This window comes from Seriola aureovittata, chromosome 1 (assembly GCF_021018895.1).
Source record: "Seriola aureovittata isolate HTS-2021-v1 ecotype China chromosome 1, ASM2101889v1, whole genome shotgun sequence".
NCBI classification, from domain to species: domain Eukaryota; kingdom Metazoa; phylum Chordata; class Actinopteri; order Carangiformes; family Carangidae; genus Seriola; species Seriola aureovittata.
This window is the reverse complement of record NC_079364.1, coordinates 17,101,865-17,121,060: the sequence shown is the minus strand read 5'-3', so window position 1 is coordinate 17,121,060 and position 19,196 is coordinate 17,101,865. Positions and strand designations below refer to the sequence as shown.

The following is a 19,196-nucleotide window of genomic DNA, read 5'->3' as shown; positions in this document are numbered from 1 at the left end:
TCATATATTGACACGTGTCTTGCCCATAGGCTACAAATGTATGTACGTTTATGTATGTTTGCTTGTATTGTAAACATATGTTACATGAATATATATCCATCCCAAAAAATCCATTTAAAGTACAGTATATACAATGTTTTAGTGTATTTTCAGAGGATTGTTTGAAAAGAGCAAAGCATTTTATATGTCAGCATGTTCATCATAAGGTTTGCTGGGTAACGCTGTTTTAAAAGTGATAGCATGACCAAAACTGTGACAGTTCACAAATCAAGACTTCTGTTTATTGTCTGGTGGATATTCAGCAATAACACTAGAACTGACTGACTCTCAGTCACACAGTAAACTATACTAATTGACTAAGTGTCACACTCAACCTAAACCCACATTACTTAATTACAAATTGGAGGTAGGCTACTTGTACTTTACTTGTGTATTTATATTTCATGGCACTTTATACTTTTTCTTGACCACATTACAAGACTGGATATTGTGAATCCAACAATAGCTCTAAAAAGGTTTAATTTTAATAGGAAATGTATGTTTAATGGCCATAATTATAATATTTAATCTATATTATAATCAATGGCCAATTTAGCAGCTAAGGTTACTGACATTTGTTCACATTACTTTCACTGTGCTGTAATTTTTTACCTTAATATTATTTTTTTAGTGGGCAACACTGCAAGGTTAAGTAACTGTCACTGTTTCATATCATAAAAATATGAAATTTGTGTTGGCCAGAATTAGCAAAATAGAATCTGGCAAACGAGCCAATCAGCTGAAATACTTCCAGGTTTTGACTCTGGTACAAACATGGCAGTGAATAATGAACACCACAGTCTATAGTGGCCACTAGCATGGCTTAAGAGCACTTTCGCTCATGTTTGAAAACTCAGACCTATATTTTGCTCTTTTTGTTTCACAAAGAAAACGTTCAACAACCTTTATTCGTGTCAAATAACAGGACAAATGTGAGTTTTGTATAAAATGCTTGTGCCTCCTTTTTTAAGCTTTGGAAATCCATGAAAACAGGGATGTATGATGATAAACAAATGACAAGTCAAACTACCAAATATTTTATTCTGTACATTTACAATCAGACAGACCACTCAAAAGAAACATGAATTTATCCATATTGGTCCTGTCTCTTGTTCAGCCTCCAGCTCTGACAGTCCAGCAGCATCTCATTTAGTTATTGTGGCTTCTGTCTGTGAAGTATTTCCTGAGAGTGATGAATTATTGTCTGTTTCATTCTGTTTCTTTGTCATGTCCTCATTTTGCTGTCCTGAGTTCTTCGGCACCGGGTCAAAATAAGGCCTGTAGATATAAACTCCACCAGCAACTCCGAGCAGTGTGGCAAAGGCCATCTGTGCGAAAGGTACTCTTCGTCCAAACATCACTTCTTTTAATAAGGAATCCCAATCTTGAGCCACGAGATAATCCTGAAAGAACAATACAGTGGTGTTATCCAAGACACTTCCAGTTATGATCCAAGTCTTTTTTTTAACCATTTTGCAGGTTTGTTGAAAAGATAATCTCAATTCTTGAGCTGTAAGAGGTTTTTTTTCTTTCTTTTCACTCATGTTCTTACAAAAATTTAATTCAAAAGATACCTTTAATCCACAAAGTCTGGTGCCTGTTACGGATCCTGCAAGAGTGAATTAACTACACATTCACAGTGCTGAGCACACCGAGACATTACTGTTTCATTACAGCTGAAATTCACTCAGACACTCTCCATACCCATCAACAAGACCTTTCCATGTTCTACCACCCTCAAAGAAAGTGGTGCTTCTTTTCATTACGATTAGCCCAAATTTCTCAATGAACCGTCTTAGACTCACTAAAATCCAAGGAGGCCATTAATTGTAAGTCGTTTTTCATGCAGAAATTCCAAACCTGCTCTTTTCAGCCTCTCAAATATGAAGATTTTCTGCTTTTCCCTGTTGTACATAATTGTAAACTGAATATCTTTGGATTTAGGACTGTTGGTCAGAAAATCAGGATAGATGTTATGGACTCTGAGAAACTGGGGTTGGACACTTTTCCCCACTTTTCTGACATTTTACTGACTAAACATTCATAAGATTAATCAAGAAAAATCAATCAATAAGAACTCGATAGAATTATTAGCCTGGCAAAAGGTTGTGTTTTTATGCTCATGTAAACTATGGTCCAATACAAAGGTGATCCATTCCCAAACGATTTCCACTGAGAATTAAATGCAGTTCAATGAGTCTTATTTTGAAAAACCAGACCGGACATAAGAACAAAGCATCGATTACTAGCTTGACTGTTTCCTGACGGACCTGAATAAATCTTAAACATGACGAGGTTTAGAGGCGATTCTCTGTAACATTCATAACTCACCGAGGAGGCGGTTTGTCCGACGTGTCCGGAATCACCACACACAGATTACCAAACCAGAGACAACCACACACAGGCAAACAGAAGCACATGACACTGAGGACACTTATGTACAGCAGCACAATATTCTTCTTCTACTACTGTGAATTGGGAGGAACAGCATCTGTGAGTCGCCACCTGCTGGAGTTAGCAGTAACATACCTTCTGCTCTTTGATACGGCGCCACATTAAAAACATTTATCTGAACAACAGTAGTATAAACTGAGCTTACATGTCTTTAAATTTAATTTAAATATCAAAATTTAATTTAGGGATTTTCACTGTTTTGATAAAAAAGTCACTTACTTACTCCTGTCTTGGAGAAAGTATTCAGATCATATCCTTAAGTAAAAGTAGTAATACCACAGAGTAAAAGCACTAGCAAGTAACACTTCTGCATTGAATATGTTACTCAAGTTATTATTAAGTAATTAAGTAATCATCATTATTATTAATTATTAATAAATGTAAGTATTATTAACAGCAAAATGTACCAAACCACTTTGCCATCAGATTGCCCCAAATTTGGTTAAATTTATGCAATCAATCAGGGTTTACTCAATCACATTAACTAATTGAATTAGCTAAAGTTAAATTTACTCATTAAATTGAATTTATTGAACTTAAATCAAATTAAATATACTCAATTAAATTGTTGTTACATTATGTTATAGCATATTAATTCTTGAGCTATGACCAAAAACATGTTTCGTGATGTTGCAGTTGCCTTGACCTTTGACTGTTGATCAGTTCATCCTTGAAACCAAGGTGACGTTTGTGTCAAATTTGAAGACATTACCTCAAGGCATTGCTGAGATATATCGCGCTCAGAGAATGGGACGCAGGGACAGACGGACAACCCGAAAACATAGTAACTGCGGCCACAGATGGAGCCGGATGTGCGGCATGTTTGTGGAGTCGAGCTTTTACTTTGAAGTTAGGAAACAGCGTTCTCCCGGAAGTAAGTTTGACTGCGGAAGCGCAACAAAAACCGGAGCCCAGTCCGGCGTGTTTATATGAATTCATTGTTGTGTAGTTGAAGATAAGTTTAATACTGTTGGTTAAATACACAGAAAGACTGCAGGTACTTCACCCGCAGCAGCTGACCAGCAGCAGATACCTTATATTAATTAGTCTGTTTAAAATGGACCGTGTGACTTCCTGGAGTTCACTTAGCCCCTGAACTCACCTGTCTTGACTCCCGACAGGTGAGCTATGTAGGTAGTGGATTATTCACACAGGCCTATAGACAAAATGTCCTGATGGAGAACTTCCGACAACGTCTGAGGTTTGGGAACAAAGTCGAGAATGTGAAACTGAGGAAAAGAAAATCCCAGCTTTACTCAGAGGAAGATGAATGTCCCCTGAACAACGGTGAGACTTTTATTGTGACATGTTACACACACTGAGTGATTTTACTCAGTACGATTTGGATCTACTCCACACCACCTGTTGTGAAGTTTTTACTACACTACATTTATTGACCACTATAGTCGCATTGACCTTAAATCAGGATTTTATTCACAAAACATACCGTACTGTATGATGGGCTAAAAATATGATACGCTGTCTTAAAACAAACTCCCAAGCAGTATGTGAATCTGAATCTTCATATAATTTTACCATACTAATAGTGGTTATTATATTTATCATATCATGATGCTGTGGTCCTTAGGTTTCTCTTCTCTTAATTCTTGAGATTTGGTAAGGTGTGCTTCTTTGTTTTTGTTTATTTTGCTTTAAGAAACAAAGAATACTATGATTAAAAAAACACACAAAAAAACAGGTAATTTACCAAAATCATACACAATGTTGTGTCTTAACTATCCACATGAATATATCTCACTCACAGAGGTAATTTTTCTGCATAATACTTTCATACTTACTAATAATATTTCTGTACCATAACTTAAATAGGATTTTTAATCCAAGAGTTGTAAGATTGCAAGAAAAGTAAGATCTGAGTACTTCTTCTACCACTCGTTAGAAAGTGATTATGTTAATGGTGAGCAAGCAAACAGCTTGTGTCCTCTAGTTTTGTGCCACGTGTCACAAACTGGCTCAATGAATGTGACAATAAGGGAGATGACACAGTTACACTAACAAACAAGCAATTTATTATAACTAAAACATAAGACACGAGGTGTGGCAATCGGCCAGTTTAGTCATGAGAGCGATACCTGTGCCGTGGTGGTGCTGCACATGGGCCAGCTCTTATACTCTGGAAGGCCCAGGTGACCAGCATCAGCTGACGACTCTCCCATGCCAACCAACTGCCTGCCAATATGGGCAAGGACAACCTCCAAGACAATGGGAGGGGCGTCACACCGTGATGGTAGAAGTAAATCAGGTTCATTAAACTAAAACGAAGTGATTTTTCTTGAACCCTACAGGCGTGCTGAGAGCCAGAGTTGTTGTGTTTTCTGTGGTGTTCAGACTGATCAACTGCTTCCTGGTTCAGACCAGCTTTGTCCCTGATGAGTACTGGCAGTCTCTGGAGGTTTCCCATCGTATGGTCTTCAAATATCCTTTTGGGGAAAAGCACAAAAAATGCATTAAAAAAGCCCTTGTTGCAACCAGGTTCCCATCAAGCACAGTGCACAAAGCAACTTTATTGTTTTTTGCTCAGACACAGAAACCTACACCTAAATCCCTGACCCTTTCTTTATGTCTGTTATTTTGATGACTTAGTTAGTTCATGGGAAAAACAAGATTGTTTTTGCTGCCTTCAGTGAGGAGATTTCTGTTGCAGTATTTTCTTTCTAGGCACAGTTATATGATTTGTTGTTTTGGTCATGCTGAAACCATCAGCTTAGCATTATTATTATTATTAATATTTTGTGCTGTTATAACCTTAACAGTCTGACTTATGGTTATCTGACCTGGGAATGGAAGGAAGGACTAAGAGGATTCTCCTATCCACTCTTCTTTGCATTCATTTACAAGATATTATACTTTATAAAACTTGACTCAGTAAACCTACTGGTAAGTTAACATATCTCACTATTCAGACAACTTTCTTTTTTCTTCATGTCTCTTACAAAATGAATTTCATGCTGTCAAAATGTTCCACTGAACTTGGTCCCGCTGGTTCTGCAGAAATGGCTTCCACGAATAACTCAAGCTCTCCTGGCTGCGTTTGCCGATGTAAAATTCTTCTTCCTCATCCGATCACTGGAAAGTCGTGATGTTGCAAAATGGACGGTGAGCATTACACCTGTATACTGTGTTATTTACTGCAGTTCACTAAAACAGGAACAGCCACTACTGAGCGTCTGTTCAGAGCACACAGAAGCGTACCAAACAGGATTACTCTCTATGATTAGATATGTCATAATATTATTCCTTCTTTACTAAACTTTGAGAATTAGTTTGGTCTTTTCTTCTTTTGATTGTAAGATTTGTTTTAAAGATATTTTTAACACTGTTTCAGTCCTCTGCTCGCCCACAACAGACTTCTCATTTTAACATTTAACTTCTTGTTTTGACGTGTAGTTTTTCTGCCATCTGTGCTCATGGTTTACGTGGTTCTGCTGCACCAGGACTCTGACCAACAGCATGGAGACCACCATCACCTGTCTGGCTCTTTTTTACTTTCCCCTGTCTGGGTCCAAAACACACAGCAGGTCTCTGCTCGTTAAGACCTTTAATTTCTCATTTTTATTTACCCTAATATTCAAAATATATTTTATATATTATATTATACTTACAGACACAACGTTGGTGTTTTTTTTTCTTTTTCCCCCAGCAAAAAATATTTGATCCTAGTTGCCTTGGCTGTCGTTGTTCGTCCAACAGCTCTGATTGTCTGGTTTCCTCTGCTGATGTACCATTTCTGGCAGGAAGATGACAAACTGAGGCTCATCACTCATAACTGCCTTCCTATAGGGTTTGTACTTTTAATCTCATATCCACTTAAACTGTACTTTTACGTTTTTTCTGCACTGCATAATCCTTTTTTCCTATTTCCAGGGCTTTGGCTGTTGTGATTTCAACAGTGATTGACTGTCTATTCTATGAAAAGGTAAAACATGTAAAACACATCCAGTAACTGCTGCTTACATGCAGTCATACTGTATGTAACAGTTGCTCTCTCTGTTTTCTAGTGGACCATGGTGCAGTTCAATTTTCTGAAGTTTAACATTTTTCACGGCGTGGCTGATTTCTACGGCTCTCACCCCTGGCACTGGTACTTCACCCAGGGTTTTGCTGTCGTCATCGGTCCTCATCTTCCCTTCTTTCTTCATGGATGCACCCTTGCCTTCAAAAGATACAAAATCCTGTTGGCAGCAGTTGTTTGGACCATCCTGGTTTACAGGTAAAACATTTGTGTTCACATCCACGGCCCTGAATTTATCAAATTACACTTGATAATGCTCTTAGGGATAGAGCGCGTTCGCCACCGATCCCTGGGTTGGCGGTTCCATCCCCGGCTCCCCCAAACCCAGGTTGCGTCAGGAAGGGCATCTGGTGTAAAACCTATGCCATATCTAATATGTGGATGATGATCTGCTGTAGCTACTCCTCACATGAGCACGTCCTCATGCAAACGTATCCTTTTGTAGTTTTGTTTATTTGTGTGAAATATTTAATTACTGCAGCGGCAACAAACACCTGAAATAACAATCTAACTGTGACACTGGCTGCGTAACATCCCATCAAATGCATGTTTCCAGATAACAGCTGCAAATAGTTTCCTATTCTGAATTATTCACACTGCTTCAGAAAATAAATATTTTAATATTTCTCAGAATTAGCTTTTATTTTCTTAGGTCTGAGTAAAAGTGAAGGATTTCTAACTTCATGACACAGTGTATTTAAAAGTGCCCTCCTCAGTTTTTTGCCTTTGTTGGGTCATTGCTGTCTTTCTTTACCGTCACCTCTCAGTCAGAGGAGTGGTGTGAAACCATTGGCAGGAGTGTGTGAACAAAACAAAACTAGGACCCACCCATGAAAATATTTCTCTGACACTGCTAGTGGTCAAAAACTACATAGGGTGCCTTTAAGGCCAAAATTTAGTTTTGAGCAGTTTGATGCACATGGGTCTTGATTATTCATGATGTTTTATGCTCAGCAGACAAACTTGATATATTCTATTTCTTTGTTTCAGTTTACTCCCTCACAAGGAGTTCAGATTCATCTATCCTGTGCTGCCCTTCTGTATGGTCTTCTGTGGTAAGTTCCTGATTTCACATTCAAATGTAAAAAAACACAAAACAGATGTGTCTTTTAATCACATTTCAATCATTTGTTGTCTCTGTCTAATTTCCACCACAGGAATATCTTTGGCTAGCCTAAAAACGCGGCGTCGCGCTGCAGCGTTCTTCTTGTTCGCGACCAACCTGGTTCTAGCTCTATACACCGGCCTGATCCACCAGCGAGGCACTCTGGACGTCATGGGCCACCTCCAGACACTTTGTGACGCCAGCAGCAGCCAGACGCCTCCACAGCCAGACGTCCTCTTCCTCATGCCCTGCCACTCTACACCTTACTACAGGTACACACCCCTCCACAGCTGTGGGATAGGCTGCAGGTGATCAGCTGCATGATGGGATTGATAATCTGCTGCGTACAGCAGCTGATGATGTGCTCTTCTTGTAGCCACATCCACTGCCCGATGAAGATGAAGTTTCTTGAGTGTCCTCCAGATCTCGGAGAGGAAGGTTACGTCGATGAGGCTGAGAGATTCTATGACGACCCTCTTCACTGGCTCCAGACTTCATTTCCCTACAAATCCTCTCTGCCCACACACCTGGTTTTGTTTGATGTTTTGGAAAAGGTAAGATATTCACAAATGACACTCCTGCATGTATTTGTACAAATGGTTAATTTCACAGTTGCCTAAACAAACTATTGTTTTTTGTTGTAGGAAATCTCTGTGTTTTTGCAAGGGAATAACTTTGTGAAGACAGCAGAGATGTTTCACACTCACCTTCCTGAGGGAAGAGTTGGAGGAAGCATCTTTATTTATGAAAGGCACTGACAAACACTGGAACAATGGCAATTTTCTTTCCATTTATGAATGTCAGGATGTGATACTGAAATAAATATTTTAAAACTCAGATGTCATTTTAAAGTATCACTTCTCAAACGTGCTTTTTTTTTTTTTTTCAATTATTCACAACAAAATCTGGTGTGAAATTGCTTTTCCAGCCTTTTTCTCATGTTAAAGTAAAACGAAACTTCCAGGTCCAGTTGAAACAAGCTTGAGGTGGAATGTTAGAAAACAGCATTTTAAAAGCAAGATACAGCCACATCACATAGACCTGTCTTTGTAGCAGCAAATTAAAACAACTATATGGCTGTACATGGAAACATCCTTAATGTGGCGTGTCTGTTTTTTTTGTTTCTTTTTTCCATTTTTTGTTTAGCTTTGGGTTCACAAGTAACATTTTCCGCTAAATATTTCTAAACAAAAGTGCTGTGGTTGCAGATGAGAATCAGTGGTGCTTCAGCAGGAAATCCTAAAAATGAAGTGGTTAACATTTGTCAATGTTAAATGAACACGAATCTCTCATGTTACAAAATAGATAAGCCACATGTTTCACTCAAACCTAATGATGATTACTTCACTAAACACAAAACAGCTCGAGGACGTTCAGTAGCATTAAAAAGTTAATATTGTGCAAACTTACAAAAAAGAGCTTTTGCATCTAAATACAACCAAAAATAGAATGTGCAACTATAATATTAAACCTGGTGAGATATTTTCAGTATTTGGGATCAAACGGCATCGGACCCAGTTCTATTTTGACATCAGCCATGTGTCTGTCGTTGTTTCTTCCTGATCTGCTCCACTTGCGTTCGCTGTGTGGTCGAGATCTGGCTCTCTGCTGCTTGCGTTGATGCTTTGAGCGTGACTCCTCCTTTGAGTTGGTGTCGGGTCTCTCAAACGGCCCGCTGTGTGATTCAAACACAAAACATAAACGAAATTTACAGAATTGGCGGAAACGGGGGGGAGATGTGTGTCAGCACGTTTTTGGTTTAATATTGATTCATGAGAGTTAAAGGTTGTTCAGAGGTCTGCTCATAGTAAGTAACTTTTAAAAGCATATTATGAGAGCAAAGAAGTTCAGAAGGATCAAAATAAAACCAATTAAACTGGAGACAATGATTTACACAACACTTTGCAAATACAGTTTACAGCACTGATGAAGTTGGAATATCTCAACTTCAGCTACCAACCAATGAATAAATAAATATGTAAATTGGATTTCATAGCAGTTGCTGTACAACCTGGTAAAACTGGCACTATATGTAAAATTAGGAAGGACATTTTTTTTTGGTCTGCTGATAAACAGTGTTTGTCAGATTCAATGTACTCACAAGCCAAAATGTTTGCAAATGTCTCATTTAGCTGACCTGCTGAGCACTGACTAAAAGACTCTAGTTATGCTGTAATAAATGAAATGAATAAACTGGAAGTGTGTCAATGTAACAGTCAGTTTTCCACCCACTCTTTTTGGGGAAATTATGGGCCTTGGGGAAAAAAGGGTTCCTGTTCTCTCAGTTAATGTGGAAAGGTCTTAAGAATAAAGCTTAGCTGGAAACTTTCAACTTAGACTAGTTGTAAGATAAGCTACTCTGCGAAAACGGCCACTTACCTTGGGCCATAGCTTTTTGTGTAAGTCTCTCCAAAGAAGTGCCTGTAGACGTAGTCATCAAGATCTCCAAACACGTCATCGTCGAGCCCGTGATACTCGTGCATATCTGCCAGATAGTCCTCCACCCCGCTGACAAAGTCTGTGAACAGCATCTGGTCGTGGATGAACACCCCATTGTGGAAGAAGCTGTTGATGAACATCTCCAGCTCTTTCCAGTGGTGGAAGTGATCGACCTCCTGGTGCAGGTAGCTCTGCAGCAGCTGGTAAAATTCATCTGCTCTGATCGGCTCCATGGCTTTGTTGAAGAGACTCATAGACTCCTGGTAGGCGCAGTCAAAGACACCAGAGCACCCTTTGAAGTTGGCTTTGTGGCTGTTCTGACCTCTATCTTCGTGGACTTTATACCCTGATTTTCGAGTGTTGTGGAAGGACTCTTTGGGATTCTTCTCATCACATCTCTTCTTATAAAAGCCTCTGGCCTTATTGATGAAAGTTGAAGCCGAGTCCTTGAAGTGTCGAAAGGTTGATTTGACAGAATCTGAAAACTTCCTCAGGTTCTCCTTCACAGCCTCTTTTGCTTTCTTAATCTGCTCTTTGTGGTGGTGGACGAACTCCTTGGTGGAGTTTTTCACAGCATCAAATGTCTCCTTCACTTTCCCTGCCATGCCCGCTTTCGGTTTTTTCACTTTGGACTCTGTGTCTCCTTTGGCTCTTTCTTCTTTGGTTTCCACATACAGCCTCTCCCACAGGTCAGAGCGCTGCTGTTCAAAGCTCAGTCGCTTCTCCAGCTCCATCAGACGTGACTGTAGCTCTTCTGCCTCTGAACCGGCCTCCTTTCCAGCTCCAGGGATGCGACTTCTCAGACGAGTCAGCTCTCTCCTCATCTCATCTGTGGACCTCCTCTCCTTGTCAAGCTTCTTCCTCAGTGTCTGTGCTTCAGCCATTAAGTCTTCCCTCTGGGTGTGGAAGTTTCTGATCAGCTGCTTCTCCTCCTCCAGCTGCTCTTTCAGCCTGTGGTTTTCTGACAGTAGTGAGTCAGCTCCAGCTCCCTTCGCCTCCAGTTCTCTAATCTTAGAGCGCAGGTTTCTCAGCTCCTCCTGTAAAGTGGACAGAGACTTTTCTTCTCGTTCCAGCGATCTTTTCAGCTGCTGGTTTTCAGCCGTCAGCCTCTGTTGCTGAGCCGCGATGTTCGTCCTCTCCTCAGCTTTCTGTTTCAGCAACATTTCTAGGTCATCTCTCTGGGCCTTAATGGGAAAAGGACAGAGCAAAAGAGAAAGTTATGGCTTTTAAAGTGGTGTTTACAAGTGTCATGATGATCACAAAGTTCACTTAAATCATTCAGTTTTGACTTGTTCTTCATAACATTTCCTTCCTGTAACATACAGCAGTGCACGGACGAGTTACCTGAATGTGCGCCTGGTTGACGTTGATCTCCTGGTTTTCTTTCTTTATCTTTTCAATCACCTCTGTGAGCAGTGAAATAACTTTTTGCTCATCCAAGTCTTTCAGGGCAAAGTCTCCCCTCTGAGCCTGAGTGAGAAAACGGAAAAAAGTTCTAGTTGTTTGTGTTGACTCAACTCCGAGGTACATTTTAAGGCTTTGTTGTGCCCATGGATTTAACTGTATTTAAAGATTTTTCTAAATACTTTGTCCCGTACATAGAGAACAAGCTCTAATAATTATCTTACTAATTAATGTAATCTAATACAACAAAACAAATTACAGCCTCAAGAATGAACAGAGTTGAAACAACCTCTCTGACACAGTATTAACCATTAATTATTACACATAAACACTACGACTTATTATTAATTTATTATCAGGACTGTTGTACTGGGTTGCATTGGAATACGAACTGTTTCTTGGTCACTCAGTGTTTTTCTTTCTGATATAAATAACATAAGAATAAAGTAAACAAGAATTAAATAAATAAAATATAAGTATTTATGCATGAGAGAAGCGACAGAAGTCAAAAGCATTGTACAGAATTAGTTAATGATTATTGTTATGTACGTTCTGTTTAGATGAGTTTATTATTACTTGAGTCCTGATCTGTGCCGTCACTGACCTGTTTTGTAAAATGTTCCTCTCGAAGCAGATCCCTCACACTATCAAGCTCATTCACTCTGATTTTCTCCACAATCTTCTGTCTTTCTTGAATCTGGACTGTGCCTGCAAGTGAGATTTGTAACAGATTATTAACATATTGAATATTTATTTACACACAACATTAGAAAGCATTGATGGGGCAAATCTACATGTGAGGAGGGAGCAGTCTGCAGTGGTCTATGAAGTCAGAAACACAGTAAGGAAACCTACAAACTGTTAAAAGCTCTTGTAAACACTGTAGTTCCCACCACAGATAAGAACCGCTGAGATATCTCTTATACCTGGTCTTACAACCAAACTAAAAAAGACATTTCTAATGTTGCAATGGGAGACTGATTGATGGACAATCAGTGCAACACTTCTACAAATCTGGGTCAATTATCTCTCGTAGGATGCCAAGCACATCACATCTGAAAGACAGAAGTTGGACCGAGCCAAAGACCGATAGAAGTTTTGTGATCTTTCACAGATGGTGAAGGTTAAAAGTAAGAATATTTTCTACATGCACAGTAACGCCGGTAACATCCTCCTTCTTCTTACCATAGAAGTGACCAAAGCCCATGCTGATGGCTATGATGAGGGCGAGCAGGATACACTTGTTGAGTATACTGCTGCCCTGGCCTTGCATTCGGACATGCAGAGCCGCAGCAGGTCTAACTTCAGCCTGCTCCTCCTGCTGCGTCTCCTCTTCCTCTTCACTTGGACCAGATTCCAGTGCCTCCTCTTCCTCAGGCTCTGTCACAATGCTCGTGGTGTTCTTCCTCACCCGCCGTCTTCGTATGACAGTGCTGGCGCCTTGTCCTCCCTCGTCCTCACTGCTGCTCGAGTTTGTCACTGCTGGCTGCTGCACTGGGAAAACTACAGCAAAATACACAAAGTTATGGTTGCAGTGATTATATGATGGAATTAAATTTGAAATAAATTTTTAAAAAGTGGCGCGTACAAAAATATCAGGCTCAGAAAGCAGTGATGTTAATCATGCAGATGACAAATATTACTAAGATGAATTGATTCAGTAAATGCTGAACAATATCATTGCAAATTCTTGATCTATTTTTGTGTTCATGAAATCTTTCTGAATGCATTAAATGAATAGTTCAACATTTTGGGGAAATGGCCTTTTTGCTTTGTTGCTGAGTTAGAGGAGAAGATGAAAACCGCTCAGCCAAGTAATAACCTGGCACATGACCCCTGTAGCACTGCAATGATATTTTCACACTTTGTTTTTCTTGTGCGAAAGCTTCGACAGCGGTGCTTCAACTATCTCAAAGGCAGATTAGTGGGATAAGAAGAGAAGAGAATGACGATGTATACTAGAAAGACAATTATGTAATATTTAGAGAAATAAGTAAGTAAATAAAAGTAACCGGCAAACTTTATGAATATGAATCTACAATCACATCACACTGAGACTGTTGTTACAGAATGTTACATAAATATGAACCATGAAGTTAAAACACACGGACACGCTGCTTAAACTATGTCGGTAAGGTACATTAATATTTTGTGTCAGTGAACTGGACAATGTATTCATTATTTAACTGTAACATACTGCACAACAGCATCTACACTTATTGCAGCACTTTAAGAGGTATTGCACATTTAATAAAAACATGCTCTGGACTTTTAGCGCGCACAAATGAGATTGGAATAATCAAAAGCAGTGAGGTGTTGTAGTGGTTTGGTCTTGAGGGGCTGCTATAACTTGCCACCAGATATCACTGTGTTTGTTGTATTTGAAGCCCCAAAACTTCAAGTATTTTATTGGCACAAATAGGCAGAAACCTGCAAAGTTTCATCGGGCTTTATCCACCATCACTACCACACTGACACGTGAGTGGTATTAGTCTTGTAATTTAAACTTCATCAACAAGAAAACAAAGAACCCTATTTCTCAAAGTGTCAAATTATTCCTTTAAGCACAATACAGCAAAAACAAAATTTAGAAATATTAATTGAAAAGAGAAATGAAGACAATTGAACACTCCTGAATCCTCTGGATTTACTGGACAATTTAATCGCTGCTGGTAATCTTAGTTCTCCAAAAAGAGAAAACGTAAACTTAAAAGAAATTAGTGCCTTAAACCTGCTCATCTGACTTTGAGTCTACGACAATAAGGCTACTGGGAGTTCACAATTAAGTAATGTTGTATATAATTTTGTAAATTAATTACACTTATTTTCTTTGTCTGCCAGACCTACAAAGACACACACATGCGCGCCGGTGGAGAAACTACACACATTTTTCTTTTGTGTGGTTGAACATGCCTTTAAAGAAGCACAGCTGGCTCACATCGTTAAACAGCATGTGTTCTTGTGAGCATCAGGATTAGTTCTGTGCACTGCTGAGCAAGCTGAGCACCATATTAGATTCACTCCAGTTTCAAATCAGGCCACCTGCAAAAGAGCGGCCTCCAGTGAGCTGGCTCCGCAGATGGTAGCCTAAGTTCACCAAACTCTGAGGAAGCTTCCAGTGACTCATCATCAAACCTGCTTTGGTGACGTAGAAAACAGGGCAGAGACACATTTTGTGTTGATGTGTCGAATTTATCTGTGTTGACTGTGAGTGGAAATAAAATCAGATTGCTAAAGAAAACATGAGGATAGGTGAGTGTGTCGTACCAGTCTCTGCAGCAGTGAAGGCGTACTGGCTGCTGCAGGACGTGCCGAGGTAAAACTCCTCATTGGCTGCTGCCTCCTCTTCCACGTCTGCGTGATCGTCCTCCTTCAAGTCTCCCAGAGTCACGATGTCAGAGTGATCGCTGAAGGACAACAGAGAGACATGCCCTTTCCCCTCAGCACTGTCTCCTGCCTGCAGGGGATATGTTCGAAATGTTTGGTACAGAGAGCGGCAACAAAGTGGCTTTGGATTATTAAAAAAAAACACCCAGTGGGTTATTTTTAGGTCTTCTCACCTCAGAGACGTACAGTGTCTCATCTACGGTTCGTTCTCCCAGTGTGTCGTCAAGGGAATCAGCACCTCTCTCTTCAACACATCCAGCTGAAATACAATCAGTATGAATTATGATAAATGTGTAAGTTATGGCTACTGTGATTCCAAGGTCACAAATATTAAATCACGCAGGGAAAATCAATAGTGAGAAGTATTTTCACTATTAATTTTTCAGTTGTTACTTTCTTGATTAATTTTCACAAAATTTTGCAAAAGAAAAAAAGCCCAGCATAATTTCTCTGACAAATTTCATGTGTGAGCAAATAATCAGATTTGACAAACTATTCTTAACAAACTGTCTTAAAAAAATCTCAAAAAAATGAATATGATGATTTTTACCACCAGATGCAGAGGCCTGTGTGTCATGCAGCTCTGCCTCTTCCACTGGAGGGCGCTCTAACAGCTCGGCTCCATATTCCACTGCAGCCTCCAATCCCAGCGTTTCGATATCTGAACCCTGTAAATACAGAAAGCAAACACTGAAACTGGGCATGTTGGGGGAATTACGTCTTTCTCTGTTCAAATTAGCAACTACTGCCTCATTTGATAAATGTTGATGATTAAGAATATACAGTATTCAGCAAAATATATGGGCAGAATACTATGATTAGTAACTGAATAACTGAGGGAATATACATTAAGTAGCTAAAAGTTTCTTTTGTCCTGCTAACAAGGTAAAACAGCAACAAAAATATAAGCAAAACTAGTGTTTAATTTCACAACCCCAGCTGTCAGTTTTGTCTCTTTTCAGCATCACAAAGGTCTGTTAATGCACTTATAAGAAAACAGACTCCCTTCCTAATTTTCCTTTTCTGTTCTTTTTTATATTTTGCATTGTTTTAAACCCTCCCCATCTTGCTGTTACCTTAAATATGTCAAGACCTATACAACAACAGTAATAATCAAATGGAAGAAGCCATGATGAAGAATAAAGAAAAAGGATTCATACCTCATTACTAATAATGGTCCAGCCACAGGACGACTCTGCATCACTTGACGTCTCTGACATTTCTGGCAGCTGTCAGCAATAAACGCTAAAACAGGGATCTAGAGGAAATGAAAAAGTTAAATACTATAAACACTACAATATGAGGTGGTGAAAAATATATGTCAATATGTCTCATGCTTAAAAGTTTACATGTTATCGGTGTGACAAATAATCAGTTCAAGCTGCTCAAAATTTGTTTATTATTGTAAATAAGCAAGTTATTAAATTTAGTAATCAAGTTAAATTTCCAAGTGTTTCCACAGCTAAAAAAAACACATGATCTAATAAAAACCAAGCTGTTTCCATGTAAACAGATACGGTTTCAGCCCTTCCTCAAATACACATAGATGTAATTATATAGTCCATAGTTCATCCTTGTAATATCTTGTAAGCAATGTAGCAAAACAATGACCAGGGGCTTTTTAGAAAGGTTGGATTTTATAAGGCTCTTGGATTAATATGATGAAGTACCTGGTGCTGCCAGGTATTTCATTTAGTGGAGTAGCCAAAAATACTGATTTTACAGAAGCTTTACTGGCTATATCACTTTCTGTACATGTCAAACCCCCCTACTTGAAACACATAATGACACTGACTTCTGCATCAGGTGAATACCAATAGACTTGACCCCAAGCAGCCTGTATGTGTTCACAAAAGACAGTACCCTGTTTTGTTTCTTTTGCCTGGAAGGTCCAGCAAACAACGTATGGTTTGTTTTTGATGAGAAAGTACATAAATACAGCAGACCCAGTCACATCTGCTTTCTTTATGGACAAATACATCGATTTAATTCATTTTAACACTTTAGCACCGCTGTTATGGAGGGACACGTTGTTTCATTCACCACCTATGCATGGTGCTCTGTCCAGTTTTGTAATTTATTTCAACTCACTCCTACCTTCATTAAACAAACAAACAAACAAACAAACAAAACAACAAACAAGAGGTGTGACAGCGTCCTCTAGCGGCGACAGAGCACAGTAACAGCTCACAGAAGATGCCAGCTGCTGCGGCCTGGCTGAAAACAGCCAATATTTGCTCCAACAACAGAGATTTCAGCAGCTGAGGACTGTGGCTGACACTAGTCGTCTCTCAACATTAAGTAACGACACGCAGCGGTTATTTTTCAGATAGTTAACTAACTTAACAGGCTCGGCTGTTAACGTCACCTCTCTGAGCATCGTCGGGGGAAATATATTAAAGCCTTATCGACAGCGTCCACTGTCTTTAACGGCCATTTCACAGCACTAGTTTTAAAAAAAGCAAGAGAAAGGATTTTACCCACCGGTGTTTTGTGCCCGACGAGAGGCAGCTGTTTGTAAGCAGCTCCAGAGTTGTTGCAGTATGCCCGATCCCAGGTGTCCGTTAACAACACTTCAAACCCGACTGTAGCCGGGAAATGTAGTTTTACTACTGCTACATTTGGACACGCAGTGCAACTTCAGCGAACTGTTTCGACTACATTTCCCATGGATCAACGCGGTGGCGAAACAGGCCCTGCGAGGGTGGAGCAAATCGTGTGGGAACAAATCTTGTGGTTACGAAAAAAAACGTAAACACGGAAACGTGACAACGGGGACCGCCCGAAGAATTAAGGAGGGCGAGAAGACAGCAAAACAAACTCGTTAATGTGTTTTGTACAGAGCTGTAACATTAGCGGGGGTTTTAAAAGGCCCGTGGCTGATGCTGAAAAGTTCAAGTGTCCGTCTGAGAACACGTGGTGGTCATTGTTTTGGTCTGTGAGCCGCCGGTCCATGTCAACACACTGTTGACCTGATTAATAAACACTGTTCACCTGCTATGTTGCTCGACCGGTAGGTAGGTAGGTTCAGTCATCCTGCTGTAGATGCACAGCTTGAACAGTGACTTATTATATGACGCTACTGTCAGGCTCAATGTGCTGTATCAGTTTGTTTAAGACTGACCCGTGAGACACCTGTAAGGAAGTTATAAGTTTGTATAATTTACAGAATCAAAAAAACCCTAGGGAAATTGATGCGAATGGCAAATGATGCGTTTGCAATAAAACCTAAAATTATCTCAGAAGTTGAAGTGATCTGCAGAAAGAGTGAGTAAAAACTCCAAAGTCAGGAACATAAAAACTCACTAATACTGATACTGATTTAGAGCGACCAAACTTTGAATACAACTGTACATGTTTTTGTTATATATCCTTCATGTATTTGCATCGATTTTACACACACACACACACACACACACACACACACACACACACACACATATATGGTATATACAACATTTATATACTTATATTAGTATTTATACATATATAACAATACACATACGTATATACATTATAAATATTGCTCCACTTTTCTATTAATGAATTTTACTGTTATTGTGTATTTCACTGCAGGATATTACATTATATTGTATTATATACTATTGTATCTATCCCTATCTCGTTCGGGAATATGAGGAAACTGCGTTATTGGTTAAAGTCTTTTTTGCACAATATTAGCCTCACGTGTACTTTGCACTTGATTATTGCACTGTATATATGATATTTTGCATATTTATTGTAAGATAATTATTATGGTTCAGTAATCCTGTGATCTGCTATTACACCAGTAGAGATCAGTGTTGTCAACATTATCTCTGTTTTTGTGGTAAATATACTGTAAATATGACGTATGACAATATGAATGAGTTATTACAGACATTTCTCAGTATTCTGTTACAGATCAATGATATATAAAAGCATTGAGCACCTTTACTTTTGATACTTTCAGTACATTTTCCTGATTACACATACGTGCTTTTACATGACTTTTATTTGTAATGGGGCATTTTACATTGTGGTGTTTACTTTACACCTTCCAGTCTGACTCCTGAAACTCCAGGTTAGTGTGTAACTGAGTGAGGGTGCAGGCCAGCGCCTCTTTGGCACACAGGAGTGATCACCTGAACACCAATTGCTCTTTTTGAAGGGGAAGTTATATTGTGATCATCAGTGTTATTAGTTTTTAGATCGTATGTATCAATATTGTGTTTTTATTTTTAAAGAATTTTTAATAAACATTTAATTACAAGCCTGGTGCTGCAGCTTGATCACCACATTCACGTAGAAGAGGTTTTTTTATTTTTACTTTTTCTGGTTAAATAAAAGTTATCC

The 19,196-nt window shown here is 39.2% G+C and overlaps 3 protein-coding genes across 4 annotated transcripts; 1 reads left to right on the top strand and 2 right to left on the bottom strand.

Annotated features, from left to right (window-relative positions):
* Positions 1-1,060: 1,060 nt before the first annotated feature.
* LOC130170774 (protein PIGBOS1) lies at positions 1,061-2,521 on the bottom strand. Its single transcript, XM_056378405.1, has 2 exons — positions 2,371-2,521; positions 1,061-1,442 (listed from the first exon to the last, which is right to left on the bottom strand). The coding sequence occupies exon 2, from the start codon at positions 1,395-1,397 to the stop codon at positions 1,185-1,187; it is 213 nt and encodes a 70-aa protein (XP_056234380.1). The 5' UTR covers positions 1,398-1,442; positions 2,371-2,521; the 3' UTR covers positions 1,061-1,184.
* Positions 2,522-3,361: 840 nt separating this feature from the next.
* pigb (phosphatidylinositol glycan anchor biosynthesis, class B) lies at positions 3,362-8,468 on the top strand. Its single transcript, XM_056378889.1, has 12 exons — positions 3,362-3,780; positions 4,800-4,929; positions 5,274-5,391; positions 5,506-5,610; positions 5,902-6,032; positions 6,155-6,295; positions 6,379-6,430; positions 6,513-6,724; positions 7,517-7,581; positions 7,684-7,903; positions 8,008-8,185; positions 8,276-8,468. The coding sequence occupies exons 1-12, from the start codon at positions 3,669-3,671 to the stop codon at positions 8,387-8,389; spliced, it is 1,578 nt and encodes a 525-aa protein (XP_056234864.1). The 5' UTR covers positions 3,362-3,668; the 3' UTR covers positions 8,390-8,468.
* Positions 8,327-17,486, bottom strand: ccpg1 (cell cycle progression 1). Of its 2 annotated transcripts, XM_056378866.1 has the most exons (10): positions 17,346-17,486; positions 16,022-16,119; positions 15,412-15,529; positions 15,035-15,120; positions 14,742-14,931; positions 12,660-12,977; positions 12,079-12,182; positions 11,415-11,540; positions 10,011-11,254; positions 8,327-9,306 (listed from the first exon to the last, which is right to left on the bottom strand). In XM_056378866.1, the coding sequence occupies exons 2-10, from the start codon at positions 16,079-16,081 to the stop codon at positions 9,117-9,119; spliced, it is 2,436 nt and encodes an 811-aa protein (XP_056234841.1). In that variant the 5' UTR covers positions 16,082-16,119; positions 17,346-17,486; the 3' UTR covers positions 8,327-9,116. The 2 variants fall into 2 exon arrangements, with proteins under 2 accessions (XP_056234841.1, XP_056234849.1); XM_056378874.1 differs by lacking the exons at positions 14,742-14,931; positions 15,035-15,120; positions 15,412-15,529; positions 16,022-16,119; positions 17,346-17,486 and adding an exon at positions 14,517-14,607.
* Positions 17,487-19,196: the final 1,710 nt, after the last annotated feature.

Bases quoted from the DNA above. Each gene is read 5' to 3' on its own strand.
- LOC130170774 (XM_056378405.1), bottom strand. From the start codon at position 1,397: ATGTTTGGACGAAGAGTACCTTTCGCACAGATGGCCTTTGCCACACTG.
- ccpg1 (XM_056378866.1), bottom strand. From the start codon at position 16,081: ATGTCAGAGACGTCAAGTGATGCAGAGTCGTCCTGTGGCTGGACCATT. The intron at 15,121-15,411 runs GTAAAAATCATC...ATTGTATTTCAG, and splicing joins ACAGGCCTCTGCATCTGGTG to CTGGATGTGTTGAAGAGAGA. The intron at 9,307-10,010 runs GTAAGTGGCCGT...TGAATCACACAG, and splicing joins ACAAAAAGCTATGGCCCAAG to CGGGCCGTTTGAGAGACCCG.
- pigb (XM_056378889.1), top strand. From the start codon at position 3,669: ATGGAGAACTTCCGACAACGTCTGAGGTTTGGGAACAAAGTCGAGAAT. The intron at 4,930-5,273 runs ATATCCTTTTGG...TAACAGTCTGAC, and splicing joins TCCCATCGTATGGTCTTCAA to TTATGGTTATCTGACCTGGG. The intron at 6,431-6,512 runs GTAAAACATGTA...TCTGTTTTCTAG, and splicing joins ACTGTCTATTCTATGAAAAG to TGGACCATGGTGCAGTTCAA.